Source organism: Vulpes vulpes, chromosome 13 (genome assembly GCF_048418805.1).
Source record: "Vulpes vulpes isolate BD-2025 chromosome 13, VulVul3, whole genome shotgun sequence".
Taxonomy (NCBI): Eukaryota; Metazoa; Chordata; class Mammalia; order Carnivora; family Canidae; genus Vulpes; species Vulpes vulpes.
Window position 1 is genome coordinate 146176260 of NC_132792.1, and position 17448 is coordinate 146193707.

The window sequence follows — 17448 nt, forward strand, 5'->3', positions numbered from 1 at the left end:
CCCACATCAGGCTCTCTGTATGATGCCTGCTTCTCCCTCTGCCTGGGTCTCTGCCTCTCTCTCTCTCTCTCTGTCTCTATGAATAAATAAATGAAATCCTTGAAAAAAAAAAAAAGAGCCACATTTCTCAACTGAAAATTACACACATGTTGATCAATGACTTTAACCTTTTAAAACCTGGAAGACATGGCAGCCCCGGTGGCCCAGCGGTTTAGCACCGCCTTCAGCCCGGGGTGTGATCCTGGAGACCTGGGATCAAGTCCCACGTCAGGCTCCCTGCACGGAGCCTGCTTCTCCCTCTGCCTGTCTCTGTCTCTGTTTCTGTGTGTGTGTCTCTCTGTCATGAGTGAATAAATAAAATAATAAAAAAAAAAACCTGGAAGACAGTTTGTAAAAGACAATTTATGTTCAGAATCTACCAATAAGCTTTTTTTGTCATATTCAAGGCCTATCCTTAATTCTCATTCTCACTGACCTATATACAGAGCATGTCACTGCTAATAATCCACTTATCTTTACAACTCTTGACTGTTGTGGGACCTAGTTTGCAGCAACATGGCTAAATGCATCAAGAAGGTCAGAATCATGGGTTAATACGGGACCCGTTATGGTGCCTCCCTCCAGAAAATGGTGAAGCAGTCTTAAATTAGCCAGCCCGCCAAGTACACTTACTCTTTCCTTGGCAAAACCAACATGAAAAGATGAGCTGTGGGCATCTGGTGTTGTGGCTCCTGCATGAAAACCATAGCTGGTGGCGCCTGGACCTATACCACCACTTCTGCTGTCACAGTAAAGTCTGCCATCAGAAGACTGAAGACGAGTTGAAAGACCAGTAAAAGCTCCATTTGAAACACTGCTAGTCTATAATAAATCAGTTAATTTATGTAAAAAAAAAACAAAAACAAGAACAAAAAAACCCTCGACTCTTGTGACAATATATGTTCCAAGACTTCCTCTATTTGCATCTCTACTTTTCTGCCTAAATATTTTCCCTGAAATGAGTTAATTCTGTATTACTATCTCAATTATGATAATCTTATCTGTTGACACGATTTTTAAAATCCTAGCTCCTTCTTTACACAGACATTTCACACATAAAATCAAGCCTATTTAAGTTCTAATTTCATGAGTTTACCATCCCCCAAAGTAACTATTCTTTACCAGTTTCCCTAGATTTAAACCTTTACAGTGAATTCTTCCTTCCTTCACCCCTATAAAATGTATTAACACTGAAGCACCGACAAAATAAATCACTGTGCTAAGTACTAGAAAGTGATGCATTCAAAAACGTTTAATAGCGAGTGCCTGGGTGGCTCAGTAGGTTAAGTGTCCAACTCTTAGTTTCAGCTCAAGTCATAATCTCAGGGTGTGAGGCCTGCTTTGGATTCTCTCTCACCCTTTGCCCCTCCCCCTTCCTCTCTAAAAAAAAGTGTAATAGTATTACTTTATCTTTACCAATGATAGCCTTATTTAAAAAAAAAAATATTTTATTTATTTATTCATGGGAGACACAGAGAGAAAGAGCAAGGCAGAGACACAGGCAGAGGGAGAAGCAGGCTCCACGCAGGGAGCCCGATGCGGGACTTGATCCCAGGTCTCCAGGATCACGCCCAGGGCCGAAGGCGGTGCTAAACCTCCGAGCCACCTGAGCTGCCCAACGATAGCTTTATTTAATTTCAAATATTAATGATAATAAAATGATCCAACTACTATAATATTGTGTATATACATTTGGAAGGAAGATCCTAACCTTAATAGAATATTCTGTGTTTAACAGGGCAGATTCACAAAATATGCATGAAATTATTATTAATAATTTTTGATACAGGGTTAAAAATTTTAAATCATTGTAAATAAAGTTGGTAAAACAATGGCTTATATTAAGTGCTACCTACATAAAACCCACCATATTAAATAATGTTATCCCTAACATGAAAGAAAAGTCAAGGGAGAATTTCAAAATATCACATTTAATAATTTCTTTCCCTGAAATATTTTTTTTCTCTAATACTGTATGTTTATCGGTCAATTCTACTAAGACTTCACAACAAAAATGTGGAAAAAAGGAAAAAGTTCTTCCCAATTTTTCATCTGTCTCAAAAACTAAAGAAACTTTCAAAAATATATAAATTAATCTTTTTATTTCATTAATAAAAATTAATAGGTAGTAACTAAACTTTATGTTCTGTGAAATACCAGGCTTTTTTAAAAAGGTAAAATTCTTTCAGCTTCCATCTGCCCAATAATTTAATGAATAGTATCTAAGGTATTTTCTTCCTAGAGTTTCCCTGATTCCCTTCCTCAAGTTGTCTCAAGAATAAATAAATCAACTAGCACCGTGTTCATCTGTTGGCTTCAAACCATGCGTATGTAATATGCATGGGATAGATATGTAATAATGGCTAATACATATACAACACTACACATAGTATTATTAATTACTATACATACTTATTATCTTAAGTGCTTTCCAATTATTAATTCATTTCACATGATCCTCTAAAGTAGGCATTATTATAATACCTAATCTAAGGATGAGAAAATTCTAACACAGAAAGGCCAAATGACTTGCTCAACCTTAAAGGGTTATTATAACTTTAATTTCAGTAGTCTCTAAATCAATGTATTTTCTAATTCTGCTACCTATCAAGAACTGAACTTTTCAAAGTCTATGATACTAAGCAAATTCTAGAGAAAACATTTTGCAGCCCTTTCTAGCAAATATCTAATGGCAGTATAATTTGAGATACTTATATTTCAATATTCATATTTCCAGTAAGTATATTTGAGTCAAAAATAAAGGTTTAGGGATCCCTGGGTGCCTCAGCAGTTTGGTGCCTGCCTTCGGCCAGGGGCGTAATCCTGGGGACCCGGGATCGGGTCCTGCGTCAGGCTCCCTGCGTGGACTCTGCTTCTCCCTCTACCTGTGTCTCTGCCTCTCTCTCTGTCTCTCATAAATGAATGAATAAAATCTTTTAAAAAAAAAAAAAAAGAAAGAAAGGTTTATCAGAAGATGTACGAACTCTGTGATAGAAGTGGTATCTCACCTGCTTATAAACACCTTTGCTACCTATTATAAAAAACATTTGAAAAACAAGGGAAAGACTGCATCTCAATTTCATTATCAGTGATTGCTTTTGAGTTTATTACATAAAAGGGCTAAATCTGCACTCATTGACTAAACAAAACAAGAAAACTCTAAACTGATACCAAAATAATTTCTTTCTAGAGCTCTAGCCAATTTCTGTAAGGACAAACATGAACTCTTTTTATTTTCTCCATTCACTCTTCAACCATACTCTTATGAATCTCTTTTTCAACCCTTAATGACATCTCAGGGGGACCCAGGCCTTTTGGTCAGTTTCTGTTATTTCAAAAAAAAGTTGCTAAATATGGCAGACACTGCCAGATGCTGGATGCTGGCAGGTATCTACTACTCTGCGTGACATAGACACAGTAAGCATTAACTAAATACTATATATTATTACTATCAAATTTAATCAAATCTAAAATGTCACTAAGAGTAACATACATCATTATTTTTTGTGCTTCTAAAAAAGAAAAACATGTCTGCCAATTAATCTATGACACAGCATTAATTATAAGATGTATCCTGACTTCAGTGTTAAAATATGAGAAAAATACACACTAAAATTGATTAAATAAGCTATTGATCCAAGCCCTCAATATGTTTGGCCATACTGTCTGGTTTTCCTGCCTCTGGGTCTTTGGTTTTGTTCTCTCCAAGCCATCCTCCAAGAACTAAATTATATATCTCACTATGTACTAATTCCTCCCCACTAACCTCTCCTATAAAATTCTTGATGGCTCAAACCCAGGAAGTGTTTAAACTCAGCAAGATACTCATCCCTTCACCCCCTGATCCCTTCTAGTCCCCCCTTTCCAACCTTACCCCATCAGTTCTCCAACATATCTACTAAACCAGAGTTCATTAATATACTTATTTTCACCTATTTATGCCTTTGTTCAATATTATTCTATCTGCCTAGATTGCCCCCAGTGCCCTTTTTCCTCTTCACTATGTGATCAAACCTTACTCAATCTCTGGTACCCAGTTCAAATATCACCTCTGTGAGAATTTCAAAGATATCCAGAGCAAAATCAATTGGTATTCTTCTGTAACACAATCACAGTATTCTATGAGGAAACCCACTCAAGTTATGAGCTCCTCAAGGGCAGGCTCTTATCTTTACTTCTCTAGACCCTTGCGTGATGCTGACAATGTAATACCATATTTAAAAATCCAGGCTCTGAAATAAGACACACCTGTGTTTGAATTCTGGCTTTTATCACTCACTAGGTGATACTCAAAGACTCAGTGTCTTCTTAAAACAAGGATAACGTGGGGCGCCTGGGTGGCTCAATGGTTGAGCGTCTGCCTTCAGCTCAGGGCATGATCCCGGGGTCCTGGGATCAAGTCCCACATCAGGCTCCCCAGAGGGAGCCTGCTTCTCCCTGCCTATATCTCTGCCTCTCTCTGTGTCTCTCATGAATAAGAAACAAAATCTTAAAAAAAAAAAAAAAAAACGATAACAAAACCCACCTTAGAGTTAGAGGATAAGGATTAAATGTAAAATGCCTGACATCAGAAACACTCAGTCAACATTAGCTGGTAGTATTATCATTATCTCTTTATTATTAAAAATAAGAAAAAAAGGAAGCAGTCATTAATGAATACTTTGTGAACTGATTTAATACATATTCTGGGGTAGCCCCGGTGGCGCAGCAGCTTAGCACCACCTGCAGCCCAGGGCATGATCCTGGAGACCCTGGATTGAGTCCCACGTCAGGCTCTCTGCATGGAGCCTGCTTCTCCCTCTGCCTGTGTCTCTGCCTCTGTGTGTGTGTGTCTCTATGAATAAATAAATAAAACCTTTAAAAAAAATACATATTCTAATCTCCTCTAGTCATATATGTCCTGATTTGGCTTGGTAACAAGTAATAAGAGGTCTTAATGGGGAGGGAGGATTACTCCTCATGTACAGATAACAAATAAACCTAAGTTAATGTTCAAACACAGATATATTACAGAGGAATGGCCAAATGATTTTTCAACTTTCCTGAACCTTGCTCTCATTCCTACCTAACCTCTCAAGCTTTACCATAATTTCTCAGTCCTGTCTCCTCAACTAAGATAGGTTTCTACCAAGTCAGGAAAATGGCTAATTTTCTGTAGCTGAGTAAACAATAGTATTCTTAAGGTTTAAGTCTCTTAATTTACTCAGTCTTTTAACTGACACACACAAGAATTATCTTGGGTTGAAAATGTGATCTAATGGATTAGTCAGATAAATGTATTAATGCAGAGTATTTGAATAATCATTAGAACATTTAAATTCGGGATCCCTGGGTGGTGCAGCGGTTTGGCGCCTGCCTTTGGCCCAGGGCGCGATCCTGGAGACCTGGGATCGAATCCCACGTCGGGCTCCCGGTGCATGGAGCCTGCTTCTCCCTCTGCCTGTGTCTCTGAGCCTCTCTCTCCCTCTGTGACTATCATAAATTAAAAAAAAAAAAAAAGTAAAGAACATTTAAATTCATACTGACTCTTACAAAGAAAATTAATTCTGAAAATTTAAAACCAAAAAAAAAAATTTACACAGCAGTGACAAGCATCAGCAAGGTACAGCAGTGAGCAAGAGGCCAATATTCTTATTCCATGCTCTCCTATCAACTACTTTTAAGACTCTGACCACATAATCTTGGCCTCTCTACTCTCAATTTATTCATCTGTAAAATAGAGGGGTTGATGGGACACCTGGGTGGCTCAGCAATTGAGTATCTCCCTTCAGCTCAGGACATGATCCCAGAGTCCTGGGATTGAGTCTCATATCGGGCTCCCTACAAGAAGCCTGCTTCTCCCTCTGCCTATGTCTCTGCCTCTCCCTGTCTCTCGTGAATAATTAAAATCTTAAAAAAAAAATAGAGGGGTTGAAAAGACTTTCTCAACTCTAAACCCAATTCTAGTATTAGAAATTAAATATTCGGGCAGCCTGGGTGGCTCAGCGGTTTAGCGCCGCCTTCACCCCAGGGTGGGATCCTGGAGACCGCAGATCGAGTCCCGTGTCAAGCTCCCTGCATGAAATGGAGCCTGGTTCTCCCTTTGCCTGTGTCTCTGCCTCTCTCTCTCTCTCATGAATAAATAAGTTATTCATGAGAGACACAGAGAGAGAGAGAGGCAGAGACACAGACAGAGAGAGAAGCAGGCTCCATGCAGGGAGCCCGATGTGGGACTCGATCCCAGGTCTCCAGGATCACGCCCTGGGCCAAAGGCAGGCGCTCAACCACTGAGCCACCCAGGCGTCCCATAAATTAAATCTTTAAAAAAAAAAAGAAATTAAATAATCATGAGAAAATTGAACTGAAAACTCAAGCTCACTTAAGCTATTTGGTCATACTTAAGAATACATGTATGAATTTTACCCCAATTAAAAAAAAACAAAAACAAAAATAACAGAGAGGGTCTATAATTTAAATAAATAAGGTCTAAGTTACAAGCGACCATGGATTTTCAAAACTACATAATTGTTCCCGACTGATTTTCTTACTATATATAAAAAGGTTAAGGACAATTTATTAATAAAAGTATCACAGATAACAGGAGTAATAGTTAAAATCAATAAAGACATTTTCCAAGAAAACTTGAACTGGATAACCATAAAGTGACAAGCTTTAAGGCTTAGTCTCCCTTCCAAAGATACTGTTAAACCAACATTATTTAATACCATTGAGCTTTGATAGAGAAATAATTTTAATAGTAAATATATAGGGACACCCAGGTGGCTCAGCAGTTGAAAGTCTGCCTTTGGCTCAGGGTGTGATCCCAGGATCCGGGATAGAGTCCCACATTGGGCTCCCTGCATTTGATAGGCATTGTTCTATGGACTTTCCATATTTTAATTCCTTTAATCCTCACAAAGTCCTATAAAAGCTATTAGTATCCCTATTTTACAGATAAGGAAACTGAAGCAGAGAGAGGTTAAATGACTTGCCTGAGGTCTCTAAGCTAATTGTGGAGCTGGAATATTAGGCAGTCTGGCTTCAGAGTTTGTTCTCTATGTGCATTATGAACATACTAGCATATGAGGCAAAATAATAAGCAATAAAATGAATCAGAGTAATTGTGTTAACTCAGCCACTAACCATACCATGTAACTTTGAATCACTTAACCCCTCTAAACCTCATTTCCCATTTAGGTAAAAAAGGGAATTGGGCTAATCTCTGAAATTCCTCAAAAAGTCTAATTAATTCTATGATCTATGATCTAGAAGCCAACCACCACAACTTGGCACAGCAATAGTTATGCCCATTTTTCTTTATCTTCCTCTTTTCACTCTTATCACTAATATCTTATTATTGTTTTCTTATGGCCTCATCTTCATAAGGTCCTCTATTTATCAGTTGCCTATCTAATAATACTTACACAGAAAACCTTGAGGAAAATATAAATTAACTCTGAACTCCAGACCCCTCCACCACCTCCAAATCATGCAGACTGAGACAGGACTAAAAACAGACCAGTCACTACTTCAGCAGGTGCTCAAGAACAGATCAGACCACATCTAACTGTATGTATGTATGTATGTATGTACGTACGTATAAATGAATGAATTTATTGATTTATTTTTCATAAGGCAATATGATGTAGGAATTAAGAGAAGCCTACCCACAATTAGCATATTATTTCCTCAGTGGACCTAAGACTCAGTTTCCCCAGTCTATAAGCAGAACCTAAATAGCTTGCTATAAAGAGAAAATGTTTTTCCGGTGCCTGGGTCGCTCAGTAGTGGAGTGTCTGCCTTTGGCTCAGGACCTGATCCCAGAGTCCTGGGATGGAATCCCACATCAGGCTCCCCACAGGGAGCCTGCTTCTCCAGCTGTCTATGTTCTCTCTCTCTCTCTCTCTCTCTCTCTCTCTCTGTGTGTGTGTGTGTGTCATGAATAAATAAAATCTTAAAAAAAGAGAGAGAGAGATAATGTTTTTAAAACTTACCACAGTGCCTAACACTATAAGCACTCAAAAAAAAGCACAGCTGGGGATCCCTGGGTGACTCAGTGATTTAGCACCTGCCTTTAGCCCAGGGCGTGATCTTGGGAGTCCCAAGATCAAGTCCCACATCCGGCTCCCTGCATGGAGCCTGCTTCTCCCTCTGCCTGTGTCTCTGCCTCTCTCTCTGTGTCTCTCATGAATAAATAAATAAAATCTTAAAAAAAAAATCACAGCTGAAAAAAAACATCACAGCTGTTGTTACTGCCCCTGCTATCACCACTGTTTTTATTTACAATTCTTATATAAATGCAAGAGCTCCAAAGTATGACAGATCCAATTTCAAATTCTGGCTCTACTACTTACTAGGTGTGTAGCCATGAACAAATTGATTAATCTCTCTAAAATGAAAGTAATAAATCATCTATCTTATGAAGATTAAATGAGATTAACCTATGGAAAGCAGCTGACACTGGGTTCCTAACTGCTCAATAAATATTAATTCCGTTCTCCTTAATGACAAGCTGACCACATATCTACTAAATTCAATTCAATTCAAAGAAAAGAGGATGGAATTGGGAATCCCAAGGAAGCCGCCTTCATTTTTCTCCAAAAAAATCCTTTGTAGTAGGGGAAATACCAGAGAATTCTGACCCAAGAGATTCCCTTATACCCCTGATGTGCTTCCTAAAACTAGAGAACTCTCTCAGGCCATCTCTGAACTTTCTGAAAGGAGTTCTATGGTCTATGGCAGCAACTCTCAGAAACCCTTTCAAGGAGGGGTCCTGCCTGGCTCAGTTGGAAGAACATGCAACTCTTGATCTTGGGTTGTGAGACTGAACGCTACATTAGGTGTACAGATTAAATAAACTTAAAAAAATAGAAACCCCGGCAGCCCTGGTGGCTCAGCGGTTTAGCGCTGCCTTCAGCCCAGGGTGTGATCCTGGAAATCCGGGATCCAGTCCCACATCAGGCTCCCCGTGTGGAGCCTGCTGCTCCCTCTGCCTGTGCCTCTGCCTCTCTCTGTGTGTGTCTCTCATGAATAAACAAATTAAATCTTTAGAAAAAAAAAAAAAATAGAAACCCTTTCAGGGATCCCAAAAGATCCAAACTTTCTTTAATAATACTACAAAACTTCATTTTTTTCACTCATTCTTTCACAAATAAACAGTGCTTTCCAGAGGCTGCATGAAGTGAGAGAACATGTCTCTAGTAGGTGTGCTACTCCTGTGTTTTAAGCATTTCTCAGTTTTAATTTGTAATACAGCATATATCAGAAGACATCGGAATCCTCAACAATTTTCAAGTTTCAAATGGTCCCAAGACCAAAAAGTTTAAGAACCACTGTTCTGAGGTACAGAAAAAGCCAAGAAAGCACATGGATTACTCTAAATTAAAACTTTACCAATTTAGCCTAAATTTAAGTCATAGAATAATCTAAAAACTTCCCACTTTCCTGAATGATTACATTTCAGCCCTTCAATCTTCAAAAAAATTACTTGTTCACCAATTCTTTATGAACAGTCAGTGACAGAAGTAGGTCTAAGGACTTATCCTCTCATTCTTAATCTATGATCTTTCTAAATACTGCAGGTCATCCTCAACAAGTATGGACAATAATAAGCGTATTGTCCTCTTGTTACAGAAAATATACAGGTTTCAGGTTTAAGTTATGCTTACAGCAGGTTAATTATCCTTTCCTCTGGCCTCTAATAAATGAACAATTTTTTTAAAATTTTCTGATCACTCCCTATAGACAAATCACACCTGCATGGTGATGGGAAGAAATCTACTCCTAAAACAAGTTAGATTTAGGTGCGCCTAGGTGGCTCAGTCAGTTAAGTATACAACTTTTGATTTTGGCTCAGGCCCTGATTTCAGGGTTGTGAGATCAAACCTCGCCCAGAGTTGGACTCCCTGCTCAGCAAAGAGTTTTGCCTGAGATTCTCTCCCTCTGCCCCTCCCCTTCCTTTCTCTCTCTGTCTCCCTAAAAATAAATAAACATTTTAAAAATAAAAACAAATTAGATTTAAAGGTGTATAACATAAAAAGTTTGAAAAGGTAAGGAGAAATCTTCCATATCATTTACAAAGTGATCCAAATTTATAACAATGCTCCAAGTCCTCCATCTGCAATCTTCCCTTTCTACACCATTTTTAATTCTAAAAAGATTCCATTGACTGAAATATAAAACCCAAAACCAAAAACTGTTTTTTTCGGTTTTTAAGATAATAAGAGAGCTAGAATTTCAGGACAAATCTATCAGCCTACAGCAAATAGAACCCCCATAAATATTTGTTGGAATGAATGGATAATTTAAGTCATTTATTCATGAGCTTTGTCATCTTAGCTTCTTTCAACATTTACTAGGTAACAGGAATATGTGAAAAGGCAAATCATAACCTAGTGAATTCTGACATTCTCTCAATCCCTAAAGCCAGTTCAGTACTAGGCAACCCACAAACCAGCTCAGGTTAATAAGCTGCACAACTTGAGCAAAGTCTTCCAAACCCTTTTTTATATCATATCCCTATCAAATACAAAAACAAAAGCTTATTATGTACCTCCAGTATATGTATATTTATTGATAAATTATAGCCTTCTACAACTGTGTCTCTTATAAAACATTTTTTTAAGTTTTTATTTATTTTGAGAGAGAAAGTGCGTACGAGTGGAGGCAGAGTGAAAGAGAGAATCTCAAGCAGACTGTATGCTGAGTGCAGAGCCCAACGTGGGGCTTGACCCAAGAACTCTGAGATCATGACCTGAAATGAAACCGAGTCAGACGCTTAACCAACTGAGCCACCTAGATACTCCTAAAACAGAATTTTTTAAAGTTTCTAAAAGTTGAGACAATGATAAAATAATTAATTTTTCTGTTTCACTTATATTAAAAAATATTTTTAATCTAAGAAATTACCATCAATAACAATATTTCAGAGAACAACATAACTGAAAAGCTTTATTATTTTTAAAAGCTGAGTTTAACATTTTGTGATAAAGTATTTCGAAGCTCTACTTCAAACTTCAGGAATTAGTTGATTGTGAAACTTAATAATAATGGTTATAAACTGAAAAACAGACTTCACAAAGGCAGGATACTCTTAAAGCATAATATGTGCTTAGGGTGAAGTTCATTGTGGATGACAGTGGATGTAAAATCTTATTTCAAAGGATTATCTTAAGGAATCCTTCTTTCTTTTTCTCAGAAGACCTCCTAACAAGGTCATCAAATTGATCCATTTACTAAATATTAGTAAAATTCTATTTCTTCCTTGTCTTATGAATAAAAATGAATATAACTAGAATAAAAACGAATATAATGAATAGCTCAACTATTATCTTTCTCTTACTCCATGGGAGTTTGGGGTACTCTCCTTTGGGGGCTATGACCCAAATATACTTAAAAACCCTAATCAGCACAACTCAACAGTCTCTCAAATGCTTTCCAGATTAGGACTGGATTTGAAGCCAGGACTAATTTTCCATGGTCACCCCTGGTCAAATAAGATTCTTAGGTTCTTATGATCTGGGCCTTCACCCAAAAGCTGATCCAAAACCAACCTTCAGGGATGGATGGACAAGTATAATCTTTCCAGGATATTCACCCTAACAGACATTATTATACGAAGATAATAAGGAATAGTAATAGGTTCCTGCCTTATACAACATCCATTTACTCATTTAAGAAACATCGGTAAATGCCAAGCATCTTATTTACAAGTGTTATCTTAAATACCATATACTGTACTTTCATTTGCAGAAGTGCCTGAAAGAAAAAGTGGTTTGTGCCCCATCGGGTGGCCAAACTGGAAATTTCAAACAAGTTCTAGCAAGACAACTTAACCCTAACGAATCAACATAATACCTTTGGGAAATGAAGCCTGCAACACAAGTGTTCTCATGGGATAGTACTATAAATGAAAATCACAATAATGTCAGGGCAATGTTTCCTTACACTTGAAAAAAAGAGATGTACAGCTTGTACAGAATCTCTCCTTTTCCAAACCCTGCAACAAAAAAATTAATCCAGGACTATCACTTTTTATTTATTTAAGTTAAATAAAAGTTTCACTGGGTCAGCTTTCCTTTCACAGATTAAAATCTCCTCAAAATTTTACGAAAGAACCTTAACCTGAAAAATACACTATTAATAATAGTCCTAGAAAACAGAGAGGGAGGCAAACCATAAGAGATTCTTAACTACAGGAAACAAACTGAGGGTTGCCATAGGGGAGATTGGTGAGGGGATAGGATAACTGGGTGATGGGCATCAAGGAGACCACTTGAATTAATAAGCACTAGGTGCTATATGGAATTGATGAATCACTGAATTCTGCCTCTGAAGTTAAAAATACAGTATATGTTAATTAAAGTGAATTCCGATTTTTAAAAAATTTAGTAATAGTCCTAAACTTAAGTCTTCTTCATATACCAAACATAATTAAACCATAAAAACATACAGAAATTTAAAGCTAGATGGGTCCTTAGAAAATACAGCCCTGTGAGTTTAGAAACCATCAAGTCCAGTTCTCTCACTTTACAAATGAAGAACCTAAAGCCCAGAAAGAGGAAGTAATTTCATCAGGGTCACACAGCTAGGGCAGCCTGACTCCCAGTGCTTACACATCTACACTCAAGAGACTATCTATCTATAAATGATCCTGGACAAACAACTTAACCTCTTTGGGCCTTTGTTTCCCTGTCTGAAAAAAAACAAGGAGGAGGCAGCTAATATTTAAATTCCTTTTAAACTCTAAAATCCTGAAATTTAGAGACCTCTTTATTCTAGTATCTTACAAAACTACAGTATACACTGAAAAAACCATCTCTAATTCCTCAGAAATCAAAGCAGCACAGGACCCTAGGGATGAAAACACAAGTCAGCAGCCTAAAGCACCAAATGTATTTGCTTCTTTTGCTAATATTCTGTAAAATATTAACACAGTCCTACTAGTCTGTGTGGTTGAAACTGGTCTGTTAATTTTGATTAATCAATTACAAAGCTCTAAAAATTGCAATCAGTGATTCTAAATTTTTTTTAAGTGCTCTCATAAAGATTTATTGATGTTTTATTTTCTCTGCCAAGATTTACACTCAAATAGATTACTGGAAACAGGGATGGTCTCTGTTCATTTGTGTTTATTCTCTGTAAAAGCTACTCACAAATGTATCAAATATATTTTCTTTGTATGGTTTCTTCCTGTTGCTCTCTTGTGCTTAATTATTCTGCCTATGAAAACTGAGTTTATGAACTCCACAATTTATTGTGGAGAAACTCTAATAATTATTAGGGTATTAATGAGTCACATTAATAATTTTTAACATTCCAAAAAACAAAAACCACCAAAAGTTAAACCGAAAAGCTATGAACCACGATGGACCTTGGAAAGCTCTGGCCCTATATTCTTATCTCATGAAAAAAAGGAAACAGCCCTGAATAGATTGTCCCCAGGGTCTCATGGCTAACATATACAAGAACTAGCATTTGTTGTGTGACCATGTATACACAATAATACAAATAATTATAGAGTTAAAACAAAATTTTCAGTTTCTCTCTAATGCTCTTATTTCAAATAAAATTTAGTATAGTGAAATGACATAAAAACCAAAGAGGCTGAACAGTTTGTAGTGGTTCACAGCACTAGAAAGCACCATAGGCTACACATCGGGGGGAATACTCCAAAATTTCACCATCAGAGCCTGAAAAACAAATTCAACTCTGTTCTACTAGCCGTGTTTCAGGGCATGATCTTCATACACGAGCAACTACATGTTACTGCATTATAAGAAGGTTCTTTTCTCTAGCAACAGCTAAGCTCTTTTAAGATGTCATTTTTTCCCCAAAGTTTTTAAGTTGCCAAAATGCCTGGACTCGGAAAACTCCTATTTATGGCCCTTCAAGTATTTTTAAAGGAATAGCACCAGCTCTTGAGAAACAATATACAACAGAGACCCCAACCCTTTAAGATGTCTTTAACGGCTTCAATTCACAAAGAGAAAAGTCCCCCTTATTTATTTTTGCCTACCAAACAATGAGTTTATCTGGGACAGGAGTCATGTAGCAGGGACTCTGCAGAATAAAATTTCAATCATCCTTAATAAATGAATTTTTTTAAAAACAATTTATAATTGCCCCAGGAAAGATAATGCAGTCACATTCCCTCTGTAACCAACCTAACCAATTAGTGTTAGTGTCCAAACGGAGTGAATGAGGAAGGAGTCCCAGAATTACTGTGGTTACTCCAGCCAGAAAGCTGACATTACAAATCAAGAGGTAACTGCATTTTCAAACTAAACCTGATGCTTCCCCTTCCAGCTTCAGATATTCCAAATTAATATAATTCTATGAAACAGTTAAGTGCTGTAATACTTAAAATGAATCACAGCATACAATCAGCCACTATTACTTTTCCCCAAATCAAGCATTCCATACTATATAACAAGTATAAGATGTTGCTTCAGCATGCTGTGTCCTATGCCTCTATGAAGAACTGGCAGTGGTGCTGAAAATTACTACTACAAGATGAAAGACCAATACCCTCCTTTCAATAAAAACCATCATCTGGACTGTAGCCAAGGTTTTAAAACTGACCGAATGTTATTAGAAACAATAAATCAAAAACTCCACAGGCTGAGAAGCCAGTGCCTTATTTCATTCTTACAAAATGTAGCCACAAAAGGCTGTAAGAAAATTAACTGACGAGAAAGCATTAATAATTCTGGGCTTTTCATTTCTAGCAATAATCAAATACTGCATTTTACAAGGTGAATTTATTTTACAATCTTCAAGGTTCTGTTTACCTACACACACACACACACACACACACACACCTTTCCCTGTCTTCTTCAATTATTACAACTCTATATGAAAAATAAACTTGTTATTGCCTAAACATCCTTATCACTGAACTTAAATAGAAATTAAAAAGAGAACTAAAATATTTCAACTCACAAAATGTATCTAACATATCTGTGTTCATATCGATTTTACACTCTTTGTTCCTGCACACACATAGATGTGAATTCCTGGAGGTTACAGATAAGTCTTTCTTTCTCTATCCAGGAGCTGAATTGCCAGCTACTGAGAATAACCTACTGCAGTTCTTGAAGCTCTTCGGGTATCCTGCCTTCTGAACATATATAAAAGGGTTCATTACCTTTACTTTTCCCTATATTAATGTAAGGTTCCTTATCACTATCTATCGAATACTCTCCTGGAGCTGTTATTGCAGAAATTGGGGGACGGGGGACGGGGGGAGGGGGTGGGGGGGCGCTGGGAGGGCATATCTGTAATACACAGGTATGTTTAAAAGTAATTGTTTACAATAGTTTCCTCCCAAGCTAACAAAAATTTCAGCAGCGAAAAATCTGAAATTTTCAATTATCTTCTTCTCTTGCCTGCTTCCTCTTCCCCCGTCACTCCATTCCAAAGCAAGGGGAGAGTCAAAACCAGAGATGTGATTACTTTGTATATACTTCACGCAATCAGTAGAAAGACCAGTCACCGTCTCACCACAACAGAATAGATGGTTACAAGACGTTTGCCCACGGGAACCACTGCAAAGGTGATATATACGTTTAAGTCAAGTTTCAACCCTTGTTACGAAGCCTTTGTCAACAGTGGACAAGTGAGGAAGAGCAGAAGGGCTCTGTGGAAAGGGATAAAATCACTAAAGGGGCTCATCTCCGAAGAGAAGGATCCTTGGGGAGAGGTGAGCAGAAGAAACAAAACCTAACCTTGGCGAGGGGGCGCTCGCCCAGGGCGGGGACGGGAGGTCAGAGCGAGCGGGGAGGCGGGGATTAGCGCCGAGCCGCCGCGACCCCGGCCTGCCCTCCCGCCGCGACCCCCCCACCTGCGGCTCGCCCTCCCTCCACGGTTCCGCAGCCCCGGCCGGGCCGTGCCCTCCCTGCCGGCCCGCCGCCCGCATATCCGTTACCCCGGCGGCAGCGGGGCTGCGGGGGAGGGGAAGGTCAGCGGGGCCCACGGGGGGCCGGCCGCGGCGGGGATGCCGCAGTGGCTCCCCGCGGCGCCGGGGCAAAGTCCGCCCGGGCGCCGAGAGGCAGCAGCGGGAGCGGAAGGCGGCAGCGGAGGTCGGGACTGGCGAGATGGTGGCCCCTCCGAGTCCTCCCACACCCCGGCGGCCGCCGGTACCTCATACTGGATGTATTGCTTCCTCCACTCCGGAGTGATGTGCGCGGAGAGGTGCTCGGCGAACTTCATCCTGCCGTTTCCCCCTCACTCCCGCTCGGGTCCAGCAGTTGCAGGCGGCGGCGGCGGCGGCGGCGGCGGCGGCGGCGGCAACAGCGACTCCGACTCCTCCCCACATGGGCCCCGGCGCGGCACGGCGCTGCGCTTCTCTCCTCCTCCGCCGCCGCCGAGGTCTCCTCAGAGCCGCCCTCCCGCCATCTTCCTCCTCCTCTCCATAGCCCCGCCCCGCCCCGCCCTCTAGACGTCATCCCCATGGTAACCGCCTACGCCGCACCGACGAAAGGGGCGGGGCAAGGGGTTGGGTTGGGGCGCAGTCCTCGAGGCCCCGCCCCTTCTGGGCCGGACGCGCGGAGGCGCCTCCCCTGACCTCTTCCGTCTGACTCGCGTTGGCCTTCCAGCTGCTCTCTACCGCCTGCCTGGGAAGCGGCCGTGTTGTTATTGCAATTAATATTAATACCGTAGCGAGAATAAGTCGTACAAGACGTTTTATGTTTGCAGAGAATTGTGCAAACAGTTTCTCATTTTGATATTTGTTCTTCATAAAACTCTTGAGGAGTGGATCAACTTTAATCCAAATTGAGCGAGTAAAAACAGGCTAAATAGTTAAGGATCAAAAAAGTATTTAAAGGAATTGTGCCGTACACAATTTGTTGAGCGCTAGGTGCTCAATAAATGCTTGTTGGATTTAATTAAAGACGTCAGTGCCAAAAATTGCATGCTGTTTCTGAATTTCAATGTAATTATCTAGTCCCAGGGCTACCAGAAAGGTCGATAACAACACCTGCACCCAAATCACTACTGGGAGGGGGCATTCTGGGGGAAAGTTAACAAATGGGCCTATGCTGAGCTTCCTGGGGATTCCCGGTGAGGTTGAGAGGGAAACCAATACTGGGAGGAAAGAGAATCCCCTAGGGATACCGTGGCAACCCCACCCCCTAGGGAGACCAGAAATGCATCTGGTGTCCAGACTGAACTGTCCAAGGGAAGCATAGGGAATAGCTAACTCACATAGTTTGGAGCTGCTTTTGAGTGTGGGAATGATTGTCCTAGAGGACCTGATTTGGGACAGAAACCCAGATCCTTCCCTAAGTGAAGGAGCCCTGGATAATAACAGCTAACATTCATTAAGTACTCAGTGTGTACATTCCAAACACTATTCTAAACCCCTTACACGTACTTTGTCCTTTAATTCTAACAATTTTGATGAAACCCAAAGAGACCAGGGGACTA

The 17448-nt window shown here is 39.6% G+C and overlaps 1 protein-coding gene and 1 pseudogene across 1 annotated transcript in view; one reads left to right on the top strand and one right to left on the bottom strand.

The window, feature by feature from the left end:
- Window positions 1-16496, bottom strand: part of XPR1 (xenotropic and polytropic retrovirus receptor 1) — a 223282-nt gene extending 206786 nt beyond the window's left edge. Inside the window, exon 1 of the mRNA XM_026001127.2 lies at window positions 16162-16496. Within this exon, the coding sequence (XP_025856912.1) occupies window positions 16162-16230 (69 nt within the window). The 5' untranslated portion in view covers window positions 16231-16496. The remainder of the gene's footprint in view (window positions 1-16161) is intronic.
- LOC112921794 (large ribosomal subunit protein eL43-like) lies at window positions 556-836 on the top strand (annotated as a pseudogene).
- Window positions 16497-17448: the final 952 nt, after the last annotated feature.